This window comes from Bacillus rossius, chromosome 3 (genome assembly GCF_032445375.1).
Source record: "Bacillus rossius redtenbacheri isolate Brsri chromosome 3, Brsri_v3, whole genome shotgun sequence".
In the NCBI taxonomy this organism is placed as follows: domain Eukaryota; kingdom Metazoa; phylum Arthropoda; class Insecta; order Phasmatodea; family Bacillidae; genus Bacillus; species Bacillus rossius.
This window is the reverse complement of record NC_086332.1, coordinates 112,160,805-112,187,813: the sequence shown is the minus strand read 5'-3', so window position 1 is coordinate 112,187,813 and position 27,009 is coordinate 112,160,805. Positions and strand designations below refer to the sequence as shown.

General features: G+C 37.8%; 1 protein-coding gene across 2 annotated transcripts in view; it reads right to left on the bottom strand.

Annotated features, from left to right (window-relative positions):
• Positions 1–27,009, bottom strand: part of LOC134531143 (AMP deaminase 2) — a 224,518-nt gene that overhangs the window by 5,391 nt on the left and 192,118 nt on the right. For both annotated transcript variants that reach the window (XM_063366754.1, XM_063366755.1), the window contains exons 14-15: positions 16,609–16,719; positions 7,328–7,488 (exon numbers count right to left, since the gene is read on the bottom strand). In XM_063366754.1, the coding sequence (XP_063222824.1) occupies positions 7,328–7,488; positions 16,609–16,719 (272 nt within the window). The remainder of the gene's footprint in view (positions 1–7,327; positions 7,489–16,608; positions 16,720–27,009) is intronic.

Here is a 27,009-nt window from a genome sequence, read left to right as displayed (position 1 = left end):
CACCAGTGGTCGCTTGTCATCTATCACATTAACGTAAAGTATTATTAAGTATTACGAGTGCATCATGATTCATGCTGTAAGTGCAGCTACTGCTCATTTCAGAAAGATACCTGCTTTTAAAGTATAAAACACAACTTCCGACAAATAGATAAATGCATAGTTGAATAATAAAATTAAAGCCAAAATTCTTCTAGACAATGCTTTGGGGTTAAACAACTATGCAAGTAAGAACTAATACTTCAAAAATCATTATTCCCAGTTAAAAAAATTTTCTTTGAATTGAAGTGTGAGAATCAATGACATCTTAGATTCTATTAAATATGGTATCAAAAAGGACTTTTGTTTGAAAACTTAAGGCAAGTAAAACTGTACAAGACATGATCATGGATGCATGGATTTGTTCAAAATAGTAATTCACTGTGGTCAATACTTCAAAAAATTCCAAGAAGCCATTCACAAACATTCTTGGTTCCTGCACTACTCATACCCAAATACACAAACTCCTCAAGCTAAACCATAAGATGTCTCTTTGGCCCTTTTACACACTGCTTTCACATTGCTTTCCAAGTACAAAAACAGCTTCTCAGCAGATTTAACATTATGTACTTCTCATTAATGACATCCTCCTTTAAAAGTATATTTTTACTTGGAAAAAAAAAATGCATTTCTCAGCTGCATGCCACAAAACTTCCCCTCACATCTGCTGCTGTCTTTACAGTTGCCAGACACCCAACAAAGTTCCTTGCATTGCAAAAACATATGCACATTTACTGAATGTACTGGAATCCAAAACAATCAAAATAACTACACTGTTAGTTTTGAAAAGTAAAGGTCTAAGTTTTCAACAAAACAAAATACTAAGTTCATTGCAAATGAAGACCAGAGTTAAGATTTTGGTTAAGAAAACAAGATGACAAAGAATGTGTATTAAATTAATGTCTAGCCTTTCAAAATAAGAAATATCTAACAAATTTTACTGTGTTTTATCGCATAATCACTACTATTTTAGAGCATAAAAACTTGAAAAGAAAAATTTTGCATAAAAATTGCATTATGTTTTTGGTCCCACTGTTAGGTTCCAAGCGCTTTGTGTAGGTAGTACCATGGCCTTGCCAAAGACAACAGAATATAAAACTGTGCTACAGTAATCGGTTTTCAAGTTGCTGTCAGGCAGTGTGGTAGTTATAATGGGAAAATAGACTAATTATAATTATAATTATAGTAAATCTTGTTTAAACACGTTTTCAAACTTTTTTCACAGCAGCAGTGTAGCCAGTGCTAGTAGGCATCATCATGTTTCGTTACGTTGCCCGTAAAGAGTGCGTGTATCGATAGCTCGCTGGCAGCTTGGAACGTGCGCGCTTGGAGTCGTGCCGATAGCCCGCACTCTAATGTGGTTAGCATGTACTAAGACAATACTTATGTGAACTCTTGGTAAGTTATGGCTCACATTTTTTGTTTTTCTATTTTTATATTAACAAAATGTTTTTTTGCATGCAAAATGCTTTCTTGCATAAAAATTTTGCCTCTACTTTTCAAACTTGATTTTGGCATAAAATGTGCAACAATTATGCAATAAAACATGGTTTAATAGAATGGTAAATAATGTTAATTTATAGTGAATATAAAGTTTTAACATTACTGACTTTAATTTTGTTCTTTCGCACCTAGTAATAACCTCATAATTCAAATTTACAAGAATTTTCTTAACAGGTCATGATGGATTCAAGTGAATACAATACCCAACCCACATTCCAGTGACTTGCAAAGTGAGCTGCGGTATCAAGATATTGGTAAAATATGCTAACATGCAGAAAAACTACAATGATAGACCCAATAAAGATTATGGTATTAGATATAGTTACACTTACTTCAAAGTTCTATCACCACAAATAAGCAACAATAATAATACGCATGTCAGTCACAGAATACACATGCACTGAGAGCTACTGGCTCAAGACATTGCCAGGCTACATGCACGGTCATAGAACTGTCTACATCTGGCAGTACAGGTTGGAGGAACAAGCTTCATGAATAAGTTACAATACAGTGAAACCTCGCTACTGCAAGTACGAATACTATGAGGCATTCGAAGTTACAACAGTTTTGTAATGCACCGTCAGTTTGACTAAGTATACCTTACTATATTAAACTGGTAACTACGAGTGCTTCCTTGTTACTCCTTTCATAAGTACGAGTGATTTAAATTACATCTTCAAACAAGGGAAAACTATACGCTGGTTGAAAAAAAAAAAATTTCACGCAGTAAACACAGAGTGTGCTTGATGCGCAGCTAGGTGAACGGACTGGATCACTAGGAGTGAGTGGCCGGGGTTAGGAGGGGAAGAAAGTGGGCGGGACTCCGATGACAAAGAGCTCTCTCTCCATCTCTCCCCCTCCGCTTCTTGTGTTTAAGGCCCAGTCACACTGTCAAATATTTGTCTCCAATAAATTTGACAATGGAGTTGTAAGGGAAGTATTGGACAGAAAATAGCTTCCAATTTTCTCCAGCAAATATATTTGGACAGATAATCTCAAATAAGTTTTAAATCATATCACACTATCAAAGTTTATTTTTAGTCTGAGCTATTTCAAACTTTTCAATTTTTTTCTCAATTTTGAAATTAAGAATGCATCACATTGCTGGAAGGAAATTTTCAACCTGTACGTTCGTGCATTTAAATTTTTTTGAAAATGAGTTAATTTAAATCACAATAATATTCTTTACATAATGAAATAAATTTTCAGAGATTTTTTGGAAGTTTTAGAAACATAATTTCATTTTTACACATAAAATGTTTTCACATTCGTCATTCATAGTAACATTAATTTAGTTATTTAACTTTATTAACCTATTTAATCAGCCATGTGCTCTTCGCAATTTTTAGAAATTGTTGGGATGGAAACGGATGTCATTTCAGTTTTCACTAGACACAATTTTGATTGGCCTATCACATCTAACATCCAACTTATTTTAGAACCCGTCCGATATGCAAAATATCTGATGGAAACTCAAGCCATCCAACTTGTTATTGATGTTTTTGGTGACATCATAACCCTCCAACTTTATTTGACACAACATTTTGGAAAGTGTTGGAAGCAAAAATTTGACAGTGTGACAGGGCCTTTAGCGCTCACTTCACGGCAAGGGTGGCTAGTTGCCCTTTCCATCCCTCTCCAGTTGCTGTATGTTGTGCTGGCTCTCGGTACAGGGGGAAATCTAAAATAAACGTGACCTATCTCCCCTTCATTTCTCACCGTTTTTATGTCTGAGAACTGGCAACACAAGCAATCTTTGTGTCTATCTTTACAGGTTTTTGTGATGCATTAAACGTGTATTCCAAATACAAATTTGAACAATGCCCCAAAAAAATTATTTTTGCGTGCATATTCCCACGCTAATAATGGCAACATTCCAAGCATAACACTGCAACCAACTTTCAGCAATTTAAGCATGTATTGTAGCAATCCATGTTTGAATTGTGGAAACTTTCTGGTCTTATCGAGCTAGCGTCAGAACGTTCCCTTGTCTTTGTCGCAGTTGAATGTGTTCAGTGACAGGAGAGGTTGCTAACGAGGCGAGTGCCGCCCCTTCCTCCTGAAGTAATACAGGGGTACGAGTCACACAAACACTTCACTTCTAATAATAGCATGCTACTGGAGGCCAGATCAATATTTACAACATACACGTGTCAAATTTATATGTGCGTATGGGTTAAAGGCAAAAGTAAACAACTGGAAGTAACTTGTGTGGCATGCGATGTCAGCCACTACAAAGACAGGTATTTCCTTTCAGAAACAGAATCAGCTTACGCAGCAAGGATGGCAGTTGCCCTTTAATTTTTCCCTCCCTACATTTATTTTCCTTTTTCCACTTCACTTACCTCCCCTCCTTAACCCTGCACTGCAACAGTGACAGCAGTTATCTTTGATGCGTCTCGGAACTCGGTCGTCAGTTGGACCATTTCATTCATAATTAAAACAAAAACCGTTGCAGATAGAAACATATTCTTAGAGATCTTATCTATTCATAATTTTATTTGCTAGAAATTTAATTCTAAGTGTTTTTTCATTACAATGCACCATTTTCGAGTTATGGTGTGAATCTAACTTTTAATTTTCTATATTCAGTTATTACGAGTATTCGTAGTTACAAGGATTTCTCTCACCACTGTCACTCTCCTAGTAGCGATGTTCCACTGTACCCAGCTACAATTGCATCTCTCATATACATATATGTGTAAATTATTGTTATTATGACATATGTAATTCTGCACCAAACAAAATAGACACCAATATCAAATATACACTGTATACTTCTCTAAAAATTGTTCAGGATATTCAGATGCTTACTTCATATATATATTTTTTTAGTTAATGTAAATATTATTTCTAAGAAACCATAATTTTAGTTTTTACATGGAAAATAAATTCTGTGGTACATTAAAGACACTAAAGATTGTGAATTGTAATGTTAACAGACCTTTGGTTAGTGCATTTTTTTTAAATCATTCAGTTTATATTAGAAATGTAATGTTTAAACTGGCTTTGGCTACCAATTAAGATGAATAATAGAGAGAACACAAGAGCAACTAAGATGAGCAAGCAAGAAGATGATAACTGCAACACAATGGTAGATGATGTACACTGTACCATCTTTGAAATATTGAGAGTAAATATAAATACAATTACTTCCAAAATATACACAAAACAATTCTAGGATGTGATGGTCTCTAATCAAACCACCCTCTATCCACCATTTTCAGTTTGCAGTTTGTTGTAACTCCTATAGAAAGCCACCAAGTGGTTAGCATTTGATTTTTTTTTGTAAAGCCATTGCTTTATAATAAATCTAGAAGCGAGGGAGGTATTACATGTAACCATGATAGTAAAGTGTCTGTATTGACTTATAATTATTTAAAAAATTTAATATATATATTAGACAAGTGCAGCCAATTAAAAAAAAGTTTTAAACATATAAAATATTTAATTTCTTTAATTTCATGTACATTCTAGTTTGGTGCACATAAAAATCACCCACAATCACCACATGGAAGTTTCTAATATTCAAACATTCATTAGAAATTGACAGTTAGGCCAATGTCCCCCACTCGGGAAAAGGTTCCATTACAATACTCACTTAAAATTGGTTGGGTGCACCCTCATGACCTTCAGTTGCCAAAAAGTAAATAACTATGATGCCTACACTATAATCCAACATGCTTCAATAGTTATTATATCTTACTTATTTGATGACTCATGAGAATATACGTAATAGGCATGAATTCAGAAAATCATTAAATGACAACCACAAAAATTTTTTTTCCCCCACAGAACTGCAGATAATGCTAACACTGACAGCATACAAAAAAAAAAAAAACCACGCCAAAGCCAAAAAGTACAGTAAATTATCACCTACCATATGTAAACAAATGATACATGCAGTGCAGCAAACTTTGCTGTACAAAGCAAAATATCTAATTCTAATGCAATCTTGCCACATGTTTGTGGTGATATTTTGGCTTTATTCAAATAAAATTATGGAAAAGCACATTTCTATAAATAAATGTTGTGAAAATGTAACTTTATAGGTTACATTTTATTTAAATGCTGTGGTCACAATCAGTATTTTCAGCTTAGAGCATAAAAATTTGCAATAATGACAGCAGCCTGTCTATGGTATGGGTATTCTTATGTTATTGTTTCTCAGACATTATTATTGGTTAGGTTCCCTGGGAACACCATTGTGTACTAGTTTTCATGTTTATAAGTAAGGCATTTTAAGAGAGGACCATGTGTTAATATTGTGAATTTTATTTATGGTTTGGCTCTAATGATTAGTAGTGCTCACTTAATTAATAGTGATGGAGACTATACATGCAAGTTGCAGTTCCTCATTCATCATTGATTAAAGGCTACTGTATCTTATATCATGCAAAAAGTTTATGGGGTAATTTAATTTATTTTTTCATCTATCTAGAAAGGTTTTTAATGGAGTAATTTGACAAATTTACCCCCAATTAGTTAAAGATAGTGGGATTTCCTTGCCTGACACTGTGATTATCAACACACAAAGTTTCTTATCACTTTTTGGACTTCTTAGTGAAATGCATCTGAAATTCAATCATTATAAGTTTGCATTACTACTCGATCAATAAAAATGGTTTAAGAGGCCGCCTGTGTCTTTCAAACTAAAAGTTTCACTCCAATAGATACGTTAAAATAAAATTAACCTGTAACATTTTAAAACAGATAACACAAAGTATATGTCTGTATATTTGTTTTAGCATGTGAGAAGTACAATACCGCAGAAATGTGCAGATCCTCCTATGAGACATCCTGGGATCACCAGGAGTGAAACAGCTTGCTTTTATATTACAAATAGTGCTGCCAAAACTTCCAACATTATTTTACTTACACAAAATTTAACTTGAAACATTCCTACCACATATCAAATACCACATAGGAGCCCCCTGGAATCAAACAGCCCCTCACTGCGAGCGCGCCTGCTAGTGCTTAAAAAATTGTAACTGTGAAATGGGAATAATAAACGTAATTCAGTGCACCCCCCCCCCCCCCCCCCCAAAGGGAATCAAACAGATTTTCTGCTGACATACAAATAAATTTAATGGCTGCTAATCAATGACCATGATAGAATTAATTTATTATCATTATTAAAATTGTTTATTATTCTATAATCAAATTTAAGTAATTAATTAGGTACCAACGCATTATAACCAAAAATTCTGTGTTAAATGATGGTATGTAGACCTCTATTAATATTTGTAGCCACTTTTACATGTTTATAAAAAAACTTTGAAAAAATATATACTTTTTATATTACATAAAACAGTATAAGAATTGTAAAACTCTTTGGTATGCATTTTTTATACATAAAAAGAGACAAATTAACTCTTAAGCCTTAAAACGTCCAACTCAAGGTCTTATTTAGGTTAGCTCCGGGCCAAAACCAAATCCCTTCAAAAAATATAAGTTGGTTATTGCAAACTAAAAATTGCAGCCATATACAAAGCTATTTTTCTATAATGTTTTCTGATAAAATCTAAACATAAATTTCAGTCACTAAATAACTTTATGTCAATTATAAAAAAATAAGTTTTCTCAATAAGGTTCACATAACTGTGCTAAATTGTAAAACACAACCATGTCCATACTACCTTCTTTCATGAGAGCTATTCCTGCTATCTCAGTTTAAAAGCTATATTCACGCCACTCTGGGCACATACGGCAACCAAGCAGGGGGACGGGATCCTACAGTTGGAGCTACAGTACAGTCAACAGAGGAAGGAAGACTGCACTCTCTTACACTGGGGCTTCCCTGTCCACCACCCTGAATATGTTGGACAGCTCGTCCACCAGGGTCTCGTAGCGGAACGACACCCGTATGTCGGGGACATTGGTGCGAGAGATGTCGTTGCCAGCCACTCCCTCCTTGGTGTAGTTGGGGCCCAGCCAGTACTGCTTCGCCTGCAACCAGAGTAGCATCGGCCGTCAGATCTCTCATGCCCGCCCATCTCACCACAACTAAATACAGAAATAAATACAAAATATTTCATTCACAAAATTCAGAGGAGCAAAGACTTACCATTACCACTGACACGTTGAAATCATCCACTCTTGAATGATTACTGCCCTTACAGGTTTTCATTTTACTAGTTTTGCTAAGTACTGCGATGCAAACACTGTGATACTGGCTACTCTATTGGCAGAACTAAATTCCAGGTTTTTCCAGGATATTTAAGATTTTACTAGGTTTTTATAAAATTTTACTATGCTTATAAATATATATATGTAACTTGGTGGTGGTGGTTGCATAAGAGCTAAAACAAAATTAAAAATTGAATATTAAATAGAGTAAAACAATATGATGATATTTTTCAAGGGACTGGATGTTTAACCTTATTAACAGCGTATACTTCTTAAAATGGAAATAGTTCAACATTAGTTGCTTCATAAAAATTTCACTCAAATGACATACTTTGGTTATGCGCTATTTGTTCCGCTTTCTCTTTTAAAACTGGGTCTTTTTGGGGATACCATTACCACAAATATTGTTGCTTAGAAAAAGCCTTGCATCAAACTTTTAAATGTTTATTAAAGACTTCAGAACTTATTTAATATTATGAATTACTTCTTTAAGATTTTATGTAAAAAATTGTACCATTCTTGGTACCGTGTTAACCTCTGCAGTTTTTTTTGTAGTATTCTTTAAACTTGCCTCAAGAGTACTACGTACTAAATTTATAAATATTTTCAGTAAAATGTTTTGGCATAAATACATGCATATAAATACAGTGGGTGGTAAATATTTTATTTATGGATTAACTGTGAATAACAATATGTTTACCATGATGTGACAAAAAAAATCATGAATGCACTGAATACTAACTGTAACTGTTTTGTTTACAGCAATGAAGTGCTACAAACATCTAGAAAAATTGCTGAGGAAGCACATGCTACAAATTCTCACCTTTTAAACAAACATTTTACGGCACAAGTTTTTATATCTGGAGGTTTTTTTTTAACCATTTTAGGTTTCTTGTTACCACAAACCTTTGGCAATCATTGCAACGTGTTCTCATAGAAAAAACAAACTCACAAAGCGCAAACTACATGCAAGATATTGTTCGTTCCTTTAAGCAGTAGCAGTGGAGCTTGAAGGAACCTGTGTGCTATGCAACATTGCTATGCAGTGTTGTCATGTTTTGAATAAGTCATGTACCATGATTTTTCAACACATGTTTTACAAAAAATTGGCATAATTTACGGGTAAAAACAGTGTAAGTCCGGCCAAAAATGGAAATTATAACAAGACACGCAAATTAAAATATTCTTCATTTTATCCAATATATAAAATTTTTTACCACAGCAACCAACGAAAAATGAAACTGTGATTAGTTCCTCAAATTGCTGTTTTAGTGGCATCACATATCAAGCAAACAAGTCAGCGAATGGCTGGTGGTTTGTTTTGTATTCGTCAGACATTATGCCTCGAATGAGGAAATGGTGTACAGATGGAACAGCCTAACAAAGTCGATACAAATGCAAGCAGATGATTGGTCAAAAAATACAACTTAACAGTGTTCAGGGTGCGGCAAAGTTTTGACGGTTATGTTTGTTATTGTTTAGAAATATGTTTAAATATTTAAGGATTAATATCATTTAGTAAATATCTATGATTGCAAACTTTTGAATGGGAAATAATTACATAGGGATATATAGAAAATAACAAGGTAATAATTTTGTGCATGTTATAAACAGGAAAATGTATTAGGCGGGAACATCTTAAGCCAGTCTTAAGGTGGGTTTACGATTGAAAAACATAAGAATTATAAACTTAACCTGTACGAGAACATGGTTAAGAAATATCCAGTTTATGACTGAATTAGTGGTCACTAATTCCAGCCAAAAAAAAAGTGAGAAATCAGCCATGTTATTCAAGTTTAATTTTTGTATTTGTAGGTAGGTATTCTGCATTTTGAAATGGATTTTTGTTTGTAATCGTTATTGATTAATAATTTGTTTAATGTAACATTTTTATCCATGGTGAAAAATAGTTATGTACTTCTTTAAAAAACCACACATGGCTATGACTGAACTAAAAAGTGCAACATTTCAGTTTGTAAACTAGAATTGATAAATAAATAAATACTAGGGCATGTATTGCTAATATTTTCCATACAAAGCTACAATAAAATAGCTTTACATTGAAAAACTATATTCATGAGTTGTAAATACATATTAATATACTTGTATAATAGCAAAAATTAACCAGAAATACATCAGAATAACAAAATTCCAAAATCTTAAATAAAAAAAAAAATAAAAAATAAAAAAAAAATCCGTACAGAACATTCTTTTTAATTTACATGCAATATTTTCCAAGAATTTCATTATTTATTAACATTATGCTAGTAATACCGTATTTCCTACTCTTTTCGTACTGCTCGTACTACATCATAACCATTTTTTAAGTCTTAAAGTCATCATATGGTTCGCACACGACACGTCAACATTCCTTCACTACAATCATAAACCATTCCACTAGTATACAAAGTCATATGTTTAGTATACGAGTAATCCTTAATTTATAATACGTAATTTTCAATCATAAACTCACCTTTACTGTACCAACTATTTAATATTATGTAAAATAGAAATTATTCCTGTAAGACTGAGTGTATTTCCTTTGAACAATTAAATTGGGTAGTTCTTGTATGCTGTTGAAATTATGATAGTAGGAATCAACAGCAAACTTTTACAAAAAGACAGCAATGGTATAAATAATACAGCAAACCATTAGAGAACAACTAAAATGACTTCAACAGCTGCCAGCGTTGAAAACAGTTAACACATTAAAATAGGTAATAATCATTCAAAAACACTAGAACCCTGATTTTAAGTATGATCACAGTTCCACAGATTACATTCGTAAAATTGCTACCTTATCAGGGGTGGCACATTTTGACAACCCCCCCCCCCCCCGAAGAAAAATATTGTTGTTTTACTTTTAGAATCAAATATATCTGGTATTATTCATGTGCATTTGGTCATAATAAATAAAGTACCATTAAATATTAAATACTATTCATGCAACAAAAAAAAAAAAAAAAAAAAAAACTCTGGTCGCAGCCTGTGAACATGGAATGAATGCTGGCCCTCCTTGCTAGCCCTCTGCACTGCGGCCGATCACAGAGGCTTGCGTCTCTCCCGTAGCAAACATTAAAAAAATATCTGCTGTAAGTTAAAGCGTATCATGCGGTGATATATTGCCCGCCTTTCAGATACAGTACATACACTGTTATTTCTATGATCACGTGAATGGTGACTTCTTCCAGTTGTGAACAGCATGTGGCATTTTAATACTATTAATATTTTTTTCGTAAAGACCTACAAATGTTAGAGATTTCTCAAGTAATATAAACAAGCGAACCATGTATTCGGCATCCCTCCCCCCGCTTCTTATTTTGTCACCGCTGATACTTCTCTACTCCCCTGTTTTATAAAGGAGAGATGAAAAGAACAACAGATGTACTAATGCCCAGGGCCTGGTTGATAAACCGGAAGAATTTCCTGCCTTGCAGTTTTACATGCGCTTTCCCTTATTAACTTTATAAATTAATCTTTAACTGTTCCCCGTTAAAAAAGTTTACTAATGCACATTGACTACTAGAATCAAGGGTAACAAGCACATAGTTCAGTGTACATCTACACTCAATTTATTTTATTTTTTCTCTCACGTCACATGCCGGAAATGTTGGAATGCAGAGGTAAAGGTGGGTATAGTTAATTTGCGGTAAAATCAATATTTTTTTTTAATGTATCAATTTCACCCCAAGTTTTAAACTGTATCACATTCACCCCACCCAACCCTATATGAATAAATGTTTATTACAATTTTTAAATTATGAAATAAAAAATTGTGTTTTTAACTATGCAAATAAAATATCTTATCCTAACCAACCAACCGTTGCGGCCGGGGGTTGTTCGGACGGCTTTAAGGTGATAAGTTAGTGGGCGCCACCACGTGGTGAGGCACGTGGACCCGGTGAGACTCCTAACTCGGGGCGTGACGTCGCCCATGTGAGGCGTGATTTTAATTCCCCCTTGAAAACACCTAGCACTAATTTCTGCCCGCTCTCAGCGTCGGACACGCTATTATCTACGCAGTGGGCTCTTAGGCGTCCACACGCCGTCACACTCCACGTGGTCATACAGATTTAAATAATAAAATAATACGTTAGATTTACACACCTGATTTATTCGGCTAATTCAACTCACACACGTACACGATTGAAACTGTATAAAACGCCCGCGGCACAAATCGGTTTAGGTGTAATGACCCACCACGTGGTCACATCTCAAATTAAGTATTACTAAAGCCCCCTGAAAGTGGTAAATAAAATTTTCAGATTTCGTCATTAAAAATTACCAAAAGCGGTGTTTAAATTCACTTTAAAACACAAAAGCGGTGCTAAAAACTAAAAAAAAAAAAGCATGTGTTTCCGTAAATATATCTAAAATTATTTAAGTTAAATAATTTTACTTGCACCTACTCATTACTGAATACCCTAAACAAATAGGTTACATATATTTATAGGACAATACTTTTGATTTAGAAACTGATTATTAGTTCGTTCCCATAAACTAATCTGGAAAACTATTAATCCCTTTAACAAAATCGAGGACGCACCACAACGCCGAAATGCCAAACTGATCACGACGACGACAGCTAGAAAACTGCTGTGTACCACAACGCCAAAATATGTCATTACAGGGCTGCCACAAAGGTTGGGTTAGGTTAGACTAGGCTAGGATATGCTAGGTTTGGATAGGCTAGGTTAGGATAGGCTAGGTTAGGATAGGCTAGGTTAGGATAGTATAGGTTAGGATAGTATAGGTTAGGTTAGGCTAGGTTAGGTTAGGCTAGGTTGGGTTAGGCTAGGCTAGGCTAGGTTAGGTAAGGTAAGGTAGGTAAGGTAAGTAAGGTAAGTAAGGTAAGGTTAGGTTTGATTGTGGTATTTCGGCGTTAAGGTACATTTAAGAAACACACACAAATTCATTCTGTTGTTATTTCGGCTTTGTGGTCAATTTTGACATTCGGCGTTATGGTATTTCCGCGTTGTTGTAAGGACCCAACAAAATCTATAAAAACTGTTGGCCAACTAATCATCATCGCCACAACATTCGAAAATTAATGTTTGTTTACATTTTTCCGCTTTTTGGCGCGATTTAATCTGCTTGATACTACGACGCTGTTCCAACTATATGGCAGCGCCCCCGGCTGACGTGATATGGCCACAAGGCTGTTACAAACACCGTTCGCCCAATCATCTGCTTGCTTTTGTATTTATCCGGTGTCGCTGTTCCAAGCTGACGTCAGTGCCCCGAGCGGTGTGCTTACGCTTTAAAACTTTGCCCGTTTCTTATCTATCCAAACATTATGCCGGAAAGGAAAATAAACGCCGTAGTTTTGCGTATTTTTACAGTATATTTTCGGGTTTAACATTATAACGTGAGCGTGTGTAAGCTTTTGTTTGCTTTAGTGCACTTATGATTGTTTGGCGGCCATGTTGCGGTGTTTATTTACCATTGACGAGACAAGTCTTTTAACCAGTATTTAAATTTCGCGTAAAAACACTGCGATTTCGCGTTTTAATACAAAATTTCGTGTAAAAACGCTGTGTTATGGCGATTTCGCGTAAAAACTGTATTTAACGGTGATTTCGCATTGATCGTCGTTTAATCGCAATCGCGAAAAGAACAGGCCCCTAAGTATAACCTTTGAATATATATACTGTATAGAAGTCGCGAGTGGATAGGATTTACTCTACGTTTTTCAGAAGCGTATGATTAGCAGCTTGGGAACTTCACCGCTGCAGTGCGCTGTCGTAACGCCCTGTATCGTCTTAGTTGTTATTTACACGTTAGAGCGCAGCGCTGTCGCCTGCTGTCATACCCCGCACCCCTCATCCATCATTCTCTGCAGTTCAACGTCGTTCAACGGGAGGGGGAAGGGGTTTTTGAAGAGTTCGACACTTGTCCGCTAGGGACCACCACAAGTCGATGCCCTAGAAATGGTGGCGATTGCGGCGGTGAATTAACCAACTACCTCAAAAACATATTAGAAATTTTAACCTGGGCTGGCGACTTCTATACAGTATATATATTCAAAGGTATTACATGGAAAAAACACAGTTACTGGTCGTAAGATAATTAATTAAACAGTCCCCCGACCGAGAAGAGCTCCGAGGACTAAAAGAAAACAATTTGGAAAGAATTAAAGTTAAATAGAATTACTTAGCGGTGAAAACAAGCGGTGAGGTCCCCGGAGTGCTGAAGCGTCTACTCTCGGTCTTTGATGGCGGAAGACTGGGCTGAGCTCATGGCTTGGCTCGACTAACATGGCGTCCTCCCGCCGAAACAATTGCCATTAAAGATATTTGTGAATTCGTGCCACGGGAAACTAAAGTAACATGACAAGGATGATTTAAAAATTACGTGACATTTTCTGAATAATGAAAAAGAATACTACAAATTACAATTATTAAGGAGAATATTTAATTATTGTCTGGCTTCGGGTTTCCTCGGGAATGTCCGGAAAGCTATGATATTTTAATACATTATTTTAAAATAAAAGTACATAAAACTCTCCCGGCCGATCTGCCGTCACGTTGCACTTAGGGAATATAAAAACAAACAACACAATTATTTATACTTATGTTTTTAGGGGTGCGGCACACTGGCTCGACAGCGCCCTCTTGCCGGGCGAACACACACGCACGCACACGTACACGTACGCACGGGTAGGCGGGAGGTTTGAATGGAGGGTGGATGGTGTTTGGGCAGTGGCATATCGGACTTAACAGGGGCCGCAGGCCCGGACGATGTCACAACTTTACATTTCAGTTCCTGTTCACCTTATTTTCAAGAAACGGCTACTCTACATGTTGATGAAGAAAATTTCCGCATAAGGCAAAATACTGTGAAATCCAATGCAATTAATTAATTAAAAAAAAAAAAATACTTTTTTAAATGCTTTGTTCCCAAAATATATGCTCATATTTAAATATTTCAACCCTGGTTATTCAAGAGTTTTCGTTGTTAATGGCAGCCAGGTAAACTGAATTTTAGTTCAGTAATATTTTCATCACAATCTCTGCTAATTTCATAAGGAATCCAAGACCATTATTTTCCTTTTTTATAAATATATTTTTGAGTCACAATGTCTGTTTCACCATAGATATATACAGCAAGAAAGCTGCTACTGTGTCACATGGTGTTAAATCGATTTATAAACCGCTGAAACTATGGCATATACTTATTTTAATGGCCACCACAATGGAGTGTCCATTTTTGAGGTGTTGTAGTCCATGCTTCTTAAAATTTATATATTTATTTCATTTTTCCACTTCCAGTACATGTGACCACGATATTTGGTGACAAAATGAATACCTACAAATAATTAATAATATTTTGTCTTCAAATTTGAAATAACAAATACAACTTTTTTGAATCATTACTGTTTAGTGATACAGTAGTAAAAAAAATTTGAATACTTGTTGCATGTTTAAAACAATGCTTTTAGTTTATGTTTTTGATTACAAAGTCCCATTAAAGCATCAAAATGGGTATTTATTTCACAATAATGATATTACCTCAATAGTGTACATTAGAATACAACAAACTCATGTAAAATATTTGTAAGGAAACAAATATTTGTTATTTCAAAGTGTTAGTATTCGAGATCAAATCGGATATGAATAATTTATTATTCGTATTCAAAAATTCAAATATTTGTACAGGCCAACTGGCAATCCAGAGTATTATCAAAACACATGACACATTACTCACATTCACTGCGAAAGTTAACTAATGCTCAAATATGGTACAAGTGATGCAGCTTGTAGGCATGGCAAGTAACGTTTCAACTAAGCTGTGAAATATCTCAAAAAATGGCTTACAATGCTGAAAATCGCATAAGTGACACAGTTTGTAGGCAAAACGATCAGTTTTTCCACTAGGCACTTGTTAACTAGCCAGTCAAACCAATAATTTTGTCAAACAAATAATTCTGTCAAACCAATAATTCTTCATAGCATTCTAAATTAATTGATTTCTCAATGTTTTCTATTCCCAGCAACAAAAAATTTCCCTGCTAATTTAAAAGTTCCTAATTTTCCTGATTAGGTAGCTAGACTGCATTAAAATATTTATTTTTATTCATCAGGCTAATTTGTGGCAGAAGGAACCAAGCAGCTGCCACCACATGTAGACAAATGGTGGATGTCTCCTAATGATGATAATCTATGATATGACAGTTGAGGTGAACTCAAAAAGCTGGGGGAGGGAACGAAGTGGAAGGATTTTTGGTCATGCATATACCACAGGATGACACTATAAAAAAAGTGACATGCAGTCCAATGGCCAGGTGACTCAGTGCGGTCTGCAGTCTCACCACAATTCTAGAAAACAGATATCACCACCTCGACAGAGAATAATGCTCACCCCCCCCTGCAGAAAGCAGGGCTCACCACCCCTGCAGAGAAAAGGGCTCACCCCCCCCTGCAGAGAGCAGGGCTCACCCCCCCCTGCAGAGAGCAGGGCTCACCACCCCTGCAGAGAGCAGGGCTCACCACCCCTGCAGAGAGCAGGGCTCACCACCCCTGCAGAGAGCAGGGCTCACCACCCCTGCAGAGAGCAGGGCTCACCACCCCTGCAGAGAGCAGGGCTCACCACCCCTGCAGAGAGCAGGGCTCACCACCCCTGCAGAGAGCAGGGCTCACCACCCCTGCAGAGAGCAGGGCTCACCACCCCTGCAGAGAGCAGGGCTCACCACCCCTGCAGAGAGCAGGGCTCACCACCCCTGCAGAGAGCAGGGATCACCCCCCCTGCAGAGAGCAGGGATCACCACCCCTGCAGAGAGCAGGGCTCACCACTCCTGCAGAGAGCAGGGCTCACCACCCCTGCAGAGAGCAGGGCTCACCACTCCTGCAGAGAGCAGGGCTCACCACCCCTGCAGAGAGCAGGGCTCACCACCCCCTGCAGACAGCAGGGCTCACCACTCTTGGAGAGAGTAAAGCTCACCTTGTGCGGGAAGCCGCTCATGATGACGCTGTTCCTTGCTAACTCACACATGTCGCATGAGCTTAGCTTCCACACTTGGGCAGCAATGCTGTACTCTTCCATCAGCGGCTCCTGCACACCACAACAGACACTCTGTACTTGTTACATGCCTGCACCTGTTTCCTCTCCTTCCCTATAAGCACATCCGCTCTGGGGCAGGCGATAACACTTGTCGGTACTTTATAATTTAAGTACACACAATGCATTTGTTACAACACTTTGAAATCAAAAACAAGCATTTTGTCCTTTAAACAATACAGTACTAAATTTAGCATGTTATATGCATGTAACAACTGATCAAGTATAACATATAAGCTCAAGTATCTAGTTACATATTTAACAAATAACACTATTGGCAAGATTTCAGAAGGGTTCAGATTGGCTGGAATACAACTTCTCTGGTAAACTCTATAGCAAGTGCTGCTTGATTAATTATTTCATCCCCAAATTTTTTCCCCCTCATGGGAAACTAACACCTGTCAATTAGACATGGGAAGAGGTTGCTTCTAGGTCATTAACTTTGTAAAATTCATAACATGGATAAAATTTTTTAACGTGTCAACAAAAAAAAATAACTTCTATATTAATTGTTACCAGAGTCCCATGACACTGAAACACTTAGCTTCTAAGACATTAATATTTTGTACCCATGATGTGTTCACCACCACACACTGGGTGGCAGTGGTCATCCCTGTGAAACAGGCAACCCATACGAACATTAACTCCACTAACTCAGAAGGTTCTCCGTGCTGAACTGTGACCCGTGACCTGCGAGTCGTGAACCGTGATCCGGATCTCAGATGGTTCCTAATGAGTCTAGAATGGAATAATCGAGAACCGCCGAGTCGTTACTACCGGGGGGTACATAAACCTCTTGGCAGCTCTGAACTGCATGACACAAGTACTAGACCATTTGAATGCAACACGTCATGCTGCCGCCACCTGTTCCTGTAACGTCACGCGGTCCAAGTTTTCGCAGCCGCCCACGACTGACGTCACATAGCTGAAGTGGAACATTTAGATAATACAGGTCGTGTGTTGTCACTCCGGAAGGTTGGACTTGCGGGGTGATAATGCTGATGACACAGCACACTAATTACACAGGAAAACTCGTGAGTGCATCGATGAGAAATGATTGTATTTTAGGTAGTGTGTTGGGCACAGCTGGGCGTTGCATTCGTAAACTGATCTGTGAAATAGTTATAAAAATTGTTTTGAAGAGGATGCTAATGTATACCGGACTATGACGTGCAACGAACCACATCCCTGATCAAGAGTAAAGTTTGTTTTGAAATTCTCTGTCATTAGTATTGGCATTGGATTGTGTGGTGTTCGTTAACCTGAAGGTAATAAAGTTACATTCATGTAGAAAAGACATACAGTAGAACCCCGATTATCCGTGTTAATGAAGGGGACGAGTGAGTCGGATAATCGAAAATCGCGGTTAGCCGAGTCATGCTTGCCTCAAAGGTCATTAGCCCACAGACAGCCATCTGTGGACATTCGGAGATTACATATATACACATGCTTTGTGTGCATGTGCGTTGTTGACATAGAAGCGGACTGCTTAGTGCTGGGTAGCAGTGGTTTTTAAGTCTTTCATGTGCGGAGACGTGGGCACGTGAGTCGTTGTTACACTGAGGTGTGTGACTAGCCGCCCGCCAGTCCGAGGGCCCAAGACAGCTGATAGCTGCCAAGGTCACGCATTCTTTTCATCGCCCGTAAGCGACGCTGCCACACTTCGCTCATTGCTCTGTTGTCAGTAACACCATCGGGCTGGTTATTGTTTTACAGGACGACTGCCTTCAAAATTCTTTTCGAGAAGATTTTTCATACCAGTGCATTGAGACTTGATTTGATGGTTTTGAAACGGTGTCTCTGTCTCGTATAATTCACTGTGTTTTTATCCCCCTTTATTTATATGAATTTTAAATGTTAGATTTTTTATTTTTAGCTTGCTGAACGTGGAATTAGTGCAAAAACGGCCTATTATGACTAAGTGTTGCAGATGGGTCGGAAATCTTATAACGACCACCTCTCTATAACGACCCTAATCTCGGGAACCGTGAGGGGTTGATATATCTATTCTCCGTTCACTCTTAGCTGAGTTTTGAAATAAACAAACACCGTTGTATCACTGCGTCGCGTCAGCAAGTGATAGGTTGAATTTATCTTGCGTGCCAAGCACTAGTTGCAACACACACACTTCCGTACAGTCGGTGCTCATAAAATAATGGAGAAGTAATATAACAGGAAAATGGTTCTTCTGTCAAGCCTAGTTTTTTTTTTTTTAAATTTACGTCTGCTGTGATAAAATTACGCCACTTAATGGTACACCCTACGACCTTTTCTGTTGAAACCATCAAACAAACAAGTGTCCAAGCTGCTAAATGTGGATTCTTTCATCGTCTTGCGTTTATTTAATCCACTTGAAGTGTCAGCCTGTGAAGCAAACTGAATGATTTTTTCGCGATGTTTTATGATATCGCGCACTGTTGTGTTACCGACATTAAACTCAGTCGCAAGTTTGCAATCGTTTCTCCACTCTGAAATCTTTCTATAATTTTTGTTTTGCTGTCGATGGACAGAACCACTCCCATTCTTTTCTGTTCATTTGATGACATGATGAAATGTTGCGCTCAACACTTCCGCACAACACAACGGTATAATCCGTAGGAATGCAGATCACTGTTACAATACATAAAATTATCACCACCTTCACGCTTCAACAACGTACACTAATGGAATGGACTGTCTCCATGCGCCGGGTAATCTCTGTGGCACGGCGCCGTGCTGCGCGCGGGAGTGTACAGTCCAGTCATGCGGACGTGGAATCGCGCACCAGTGTATAATCTATTCACGTAACATGGAACACAAAAATATTATGTACATACGTATGTATGTGCTAGTATTTTTTTAAAAACTTTGTGTATATAAACATAACTGAGTCAAAGTACTTTGACCAACATACATTTTGCAAAGTATTTTAACATTTACATACATTTTGAATCATTGGTTATATGTAACTAAAAAATTGGACTTGATGGACATAAATCGCGGTTAATCCGCGAATAGGATGATCGAGTCGCGGATAATCGGGGTTCTACTGTACTGCCTAATTTCTTGCGAGGGGTGGTTAGAGGCAGTGATCGAGTAGCCTTTCAGTGCTGGGGTTGCCGTGCACTGACCATTGAAGTGAACTGGTGATTTTGTGCGCGTCGGGAGTCAGCAGCTCGCATGTCCTGATGCAAGTGTGGAAACAAGGCGGAAGTTTCTGCATCAAGTGGAGCTGTGGGAGCTGCTCTTGGTGATACCATCATCCTGTTTTCCCAGGACAACTCGAAGGAAGTCAACACTTTAACAGGCAAGTTGTACTTTAAATCGGGTGTCCATGACACGGGACGGTGTTAATCCACGAGGAAGATTTAAAGTATTTTTGATGTATTTATGTTTTCTTCAAATATGGCTTTTTAAAACTATGCATCAGTAGTATAGAGTAATAGTGCTATTGTAAATTTTAAATTTCAAAAGCTTGGCCTTCGATTGAGATATTCATGACTTTAATGTGCCCATGGTTTATTAGCTGTAAAAAGGTATTGATTTTGAAAGAACCATACAGTTTTGTTTGAGAGCTGTACATTTGCTCATAAGGCTAAAACGAAATGTTCAAGGTTATGTTTAAGCCTCATAGTTAACGTACAGGTCCTTTGGTATTTTGATTATAAGTTATATTTATTTTGTTACGAATTTTTGTGTTATAGTCATAACATAGTTTTACTGGACTTCGATCCTTCCCTCTTACTGTTTTATGGGAAAAAGTCCAATGAATATTGTAATGAGTTTTCCAAGGTATTAATATACGTTTATGTAAACTGTTTGTAGCTCGAGTTAAACTGCAGTTGGAAGCTACTGCTATTAATCAAACAGAAAATAGGAATCAGTACTGCCTTTGAAGAAATGTCATATAATGTGCACGGAGTTTGTTTGTTAAATAAAATTGTATAACATCTCAGTCCCCACTCATTGTTATTTAAGCTGTTGAGGTTAGATTCAACCCCTCCCCAACACAATAAAACTGTAAATGTTCGTTCGTTTAAAATCTTAATTCTCCATACATTTTCCCACTGTTTTGAAATTTAAACACAATATTACATTCAAATACGCGTTGTGTTTTTTTATACCTATGTCACACTTGTGACAGTAAAAATATAGATAGGTAAAAAAGTATATATAAATAAAGGGTTGTGTGTTTGTATTCAGTTTTGTTAAGATAAAAGTACCTATAGATAGGAATATGTATACAGTAGAATCCCACTGATGCGAACCCTCACGGTTTCCGGAAAAACGGACTTATAAACGGAATGGTCGCAATAGAGAATTCGGGGTGTCACCGCATCGTCGGATACATCGTGTGAATGCTGCTCGGGCAGTGTCTAGCCGAGCTCGGTGCGTCCACTATCGCACGAAAAGCTGTCTCAGCTGTCATGTTATCTTACCCGCCCGCAAGAAAAGCCGCTGTGGTAGCTTACCTTCTGCGTGAGAAATTGTCAGCATCCTCCTCCCCTCCCACACAGCGTGCGCCAAAAACCAGGTTGTATAGTCCATTCTCGGTAAAATAAATATTTTTATGGGCTTATACGACTGTCCTTCGCTGTTAATAAATACTTTATAATTTATTATGATACAATTTGTTTATTAGTCACACAGCAGTTTCTGATGAAAAATCACTAATACCTACAATTTTATTGAATAGAAAAAATTAGCAGGGCCGTAAATATATTTATTTTACTGCATAGTTACTTTTCCGTCTGCATTCCAACGTATTTTTTTCTTCCTTTTTTTACGCTGTGAAGGGCCGTGGAAAAGATAATTGCTTGAGCTGTCAAAATAAACATCGCTGACGGCAAGGGCGGGAGCGCATCCTGTCGGTCTGTCGCTGTGATTGTCTACTCCAAAAACATGTCACAGCATTTCAGGATAGCATTGTTCTTATATCTTTCGTTTATAGCCGAATGTTTTCTACCTGATCAACACAAGTTCCTTCGCCACGTTTTGAACGAAAATAACCACCAGCCGGCTAGCATAGCCGAACTCGCGTGACGCGAGTTCACTTAGCGCGAGTATTTATCGGAACCCATTGTTCGGGGTATGCGAGTCCGAGGTGTATAGCATAATTCCACGCAATTTTTTTTTGTTTAGCTGCGCATGTGCAAAGTCAGCGATGTTATAGAAAAATAGCGGAGAACCAAACACCTGGCGACGTCGTTAACACAGTGAACACAGCTTTTTGTGGGCAGTGACACCTGAGATACAGCTGGCAAGATCACATCTCACTAACCAGTCGCAAGACAAAGGCACGGGACCGGGACGGCAATAGACGCGTGCGTAGATGTTATCAGGTGATGCGCGCAGTTTACCGGTATTGGCTAGCGTGGACAGTCTAGAGGGGTGGTATCTATTTCTAGCCGTCTTTTGTATGCCTGCCTGCTTGCAGTACAGCGCTCGCCAAGATAAACGTGAACACATAGCGCCCAACAAAGTGTAACATACTTGTTTTTCAGCCGATTTTATTCAAATTTTTGACTTTCTCTGCTCAAATTTTTCACGGTTTCTCAAAAAACGGTTGTATAAACGGAATGGACGCATCAGAGGGGGGTCGCATGGGCGGGATTCTACTGTATACACTTTGAGAGATAGAGATATAGAAATATACACATATAAAGAGAAATATACAGAGATATAATAAGGGCTATCTTTATAGTAGGTGTATATAATTCTTCTGTACGTGTGTATGTGACTGAACTCCTCCTAAACAGCTGGACCGATTTTGATGAAATTTTGTGTGTGTGATTAAGTTGGTTCGAGAATGTTTTAGATTCACCATTTGATCCAATAGAAAATGTTTTTTTTTGTTCATTTATTTATTTAGGTATGTTTTGTTGTTGATCTTTGGATGGTTTAGGTTCACAGTATATATGTGTGTGTGTGTTTTTTGTGTCTTTGTTTATGTGCTGTTAATCTTTGGATGGTTAGGTTCACAATTGGATCCGGTAGGCAGTGCTGCGATAGCGTTTTAGAATATATTTATTTTTAATTTTTTGCATATCTGTCAGACCCGATAGTTGGTGCTGCGATCGGATTCTAAGAATTTTTTTTATTTTATTGCATTTTTGCATATCAGTAACTAGCGTCATAGCTTAGTGTTGTTATTACATTAAAATTAAAATAGAATTGTGCGCTTATTGAGAATATTATATTATTATTTATTGAAATAACATTTTAAAGTGTAAATAAAAATATACATTGTGCAAATTTGTGAGGTGCAGTATTGAAGTGAGTATTTTACATGATTTTTCGTGAAATTTAATGATGTACACACCTGCATTCAATACCAATCAACTTAACCTACAAATTTAAATTGTCAGTTCTCATTTGATTCTATGATTTAAAGTGTATTAAAAAAATATACATTGTGCAAATTTGTGAGGTGCAGTATTGAAGTGAGTATTTTACATGATTTTTCGTGAAATTTAATGATGTACACACCTGCATTCAATACCAATCAACTTAACCTATAAATTTAAATTGTCAGTTCTCATTTGATTCTATGATTTAAAGTGTATTAAAAAAATATACATTGTGCAAAATTTGTAAGGTGCAGTACAGAAGTGAGTATTTTAAATGATTAGTCATGATTTTTAATAATGTATACACGTGCATTCAATAACACTCAACTTAACCTACAATTTTAAATTGTCAGTTCTCATTTTATACTATGCAACTTACGACGTATTAAAGCCTCTTTGAAAATAAAAAAAAAATAGTTAGTAAAATAAATAATAACATTTATAAAATAAAAATTAAATTACTTATAATAATTAAAGTTTAAAGTATATATAAAATTTGAAGTTACATATTTGTTATTTATAGTATATTTAAAAAAATTATAATTTTTGGATTTACAACGTTTGAAGAGGACAACATCTGTCAGATTCGCTTTAAAGTGTGTGTTCAGGTGGATTCAAGAATGGTTTGGATTCACAATTCAATACGATAAATAATGTTTTTTTAATTCATTTATTTCATGACATTTTGTCTAAAGAACAATTATAGATTGGCCGTGGAAGCGCCAGGCAGAAAACAGAACTAAACACATTACCCATTGGGGCACAGCGCACGCACAACAAAATTTATGATTACCTCCTTAAAACTCGGGAAGGTTATGTGGATCGTGATCACAGGATAAGAAAATAATAAGATCTGGTTTGGTTTGTATAGGCATTTACTAAATATTACTTAATGATTTTGTTGCTTTTGTTTTTGTCTTTACAAACATTATCCAACTGAAGATGACCCATGACATTACAGCCGAAACAAAATACCAAGAAATTGTTGATCTTATTTGCTATACTTAATATATTAAATCTTGTTAAACAAAAAAAAAAATGGGGAGGCCCCGGGGCGAGATATTATAATAAGTAACAATGGTTATACTTGACTAAATCTTAGGTCATTTGGTCTCTTAACTTTACAGGCCATTGAATATTGAGCGCGCAGGCTCTTCATAAAACAAATTATAAAAAAATTAAATTTACTTGTTAAATAAATAAAAAGTGTCCTGAAACTGGTTGTTTAGAATAATAAATTATTTTGTGGTTTTTCCACTCAAGGGAAAAGACGTTGAAAGCTGGAACTCTTGAGAAATTCTCCGATGGCAGGAGGCGATCAATTTCGGTGAACTAACTCAAGAACTGCGCATTCGAGAGTTGAATTTGGAGCGGAATTTCTCGCCCTAATTCTTGAGCTCCGTCTGTAACCAGTATTACCATCAAATTAGGTTGGTTAGCAGGCGGCTGATGTTGGGCGAAGTTAAGCCCAGGTGAAAAGCAAAAGGAAAAGTGTGTGTGGGGCGACGAAACAACTTACCTAAGCTGCGGGGTGGAGTAGATCAGGTCGGTCCCTGGAGATGGCCAGGTGACACGAGACGCGGAAGTTCGCGGTTGCCATGAAGAATAATAAGTTAAGACAAAAAACTATTTCAAAAACTAAACTATTTGGGGCAGCTAAAAAAAAATTAAATTTTAGTGCTAAGGCACATGGCCTTGTAGATAACCGACTACATCCTTTAGAGAAAGCCGTTCACAACTTTTCAGAAGCGCATGGTCTCGGGCTGCGAAGAGAGATGTGCTCTCCTCATGTGCTGCCAGCAGAATCGTCAAAAATGGTGCCGGCTCGCCTAATTAAAACTGCCTTTGGTCACCTGTCCAGGGGAGGGGCTTCAGAAAACCTGAAGGGAACCAGAAAGGTTCCGATTGGAGTAGCCGCACTCTAGCGCGTCCTGGCGAGTGCGCATGGAACTACAAGCCCTAAATGACCTCTCGACTTGGATGCAAGTCGATCCTTAAGGCCTGGCTTGGATAGGAGGGGACTATGCTGTCCTCTGGCGGAGAGGCGAGGGAGCATGCCCGGTAGTTGGCAAAACTCCTGCGAGATGTCGTGAGGATGTAGGATAGGCAGCCATCGGGGCTGTGGCCTCCATCCCGGGCATTGGCGTGGACTGGAAGAAAAAAGGGGGGGGGGGGGGGGAGTTACGACCGGTGACTGACCCGGCCTGGGAACAGGCTGGTCCGACACGACGATACGTGTTGTTGGGCTGATGAACGGAACACCGTTTCATGAGAGGGACAGCTAACTTCAGCACAGCTCCGAGAAGAGGAGTTTGGAAGCAGAGAACAGCTTTTCTAGTCACGCTACCATCTAGGGTGGACAGCTCAACGCGTGATGCCTAGCAGGGTCCAGACGAGACGATCGCTGGCCTAGCATGTCGCCAGCAAACCTCAGCCTTAATCGCTGGGAACGGCGTTGGGAGCACTGACTGCTAAACAAACTAACCTGTCGGTACACTCGACTGAACAAATCTCGATGAGGAAAAAGCAGTGGGACATCATATGGAAGATAAAATAAAAAAAATTTAAAAATTTCGTAAAATTAAGTAAATCGTACATTTGTGCCTGAAAGTAGCACTGAAACGGCACATTGTTAATCTTTGGCTGTTTTACATTGGATCCGGTAGGAAGCGCTGTGATCACATTATTGAATATTCAAAAATATTTTATTTTTATTTCAGTTCGACCTGGCAGATGGCGTTGCAATTAGATTCAGAAAATTTCCTGTAAATTGGTTACTATTTCGTACATTTGTTACTTGCATCGTAGCTTAGTGTTTTTATTATATTAAAAATCCTGTGTTGATTGAGAATATTATATTAAAGTGTTGACGTCAGCCGGGGCTTAGCCCCATGAGCCTGGTCATCCTCCATTTCCCTCCCCATCCCTATTCTGCCCGGCATTTGTACCGATACGTACGTAGTCGTGTGTGTGTGTGAATTGCGCGCCACGAACTGCCGCAAGAGGGCGCTTAGTTTCAGTGCTTCGTATCACTAAAACACCTAAATTAATATTGTAAGCCTTTTTCTTTTAACTGCTAAGTAATTTTACAGCAGGTCAGCCAAGTGAGTTTTCTTTTGATTCTTAATTAGATAATTTAAGTAAAGTAAGTGCAAGCACGGTCAATGACACTCCCTAGCAGGCGACGACGGAACTAATATAAAACTTTATTTAAACTGTTTTCCATGTACAAGTAGCTATTACAGAAAGTCTGGTCGTGGGTATGTATGTATTAATTTTGTAAGAGGTTCATGTTATTCTTTCTAATAACCCAGGGCACGCAATCTTACCAGTGATAATGGTAATTGTGTTCGGCGTGAAGGACGCCATGTTTCCCGCCGTTAGCCTTGGCTCGCCCCAGTCTCCTTCTTCAGCCAGCCGAGGGTGGACGTCTCTGCAGACACCCCGGGGACATCAACGTTGATTCACTGATAGATAGTTCTGTATATTTAATTAATCTAAACCGCTTTATCAGTATCTTCGGGGCCTCTCTCGGTCCGTGCGGCTGTGTATTAAATAATTTTTATATTCCCAGGAGTTTTTAGCATTCACTCAACGTAAAAGCTTGGGGCGGCCACGTGTGTGGTCCGCATCCCCAATCTATGCCAATTCGTGCCCCGGGCATTTCAACCGTGTAAAGAGAGGAGTGTAAGAGGGCGTGTAAAGTCTAAATAAACCAACTTTAACAAGTCTCGTGTTTTTGTGTTTGGGGGCCACGTGGGTCCTTCCTCCAGTCAGCGGCGTGTGGGACTCCCTAAGAGCCCACTGGGGATAGGTAGGAGCGTGCCCGACACTGAGAGCGGGCTCGGTATAGGAACAGGTGTTGACACCGAGGTCAGGAGGGCCAATATCTCGCCGCACACGGGCTACGTGACGCCCTGAGTAAGAGTTTCCAGTCAGGTCCACGTGCCCACTC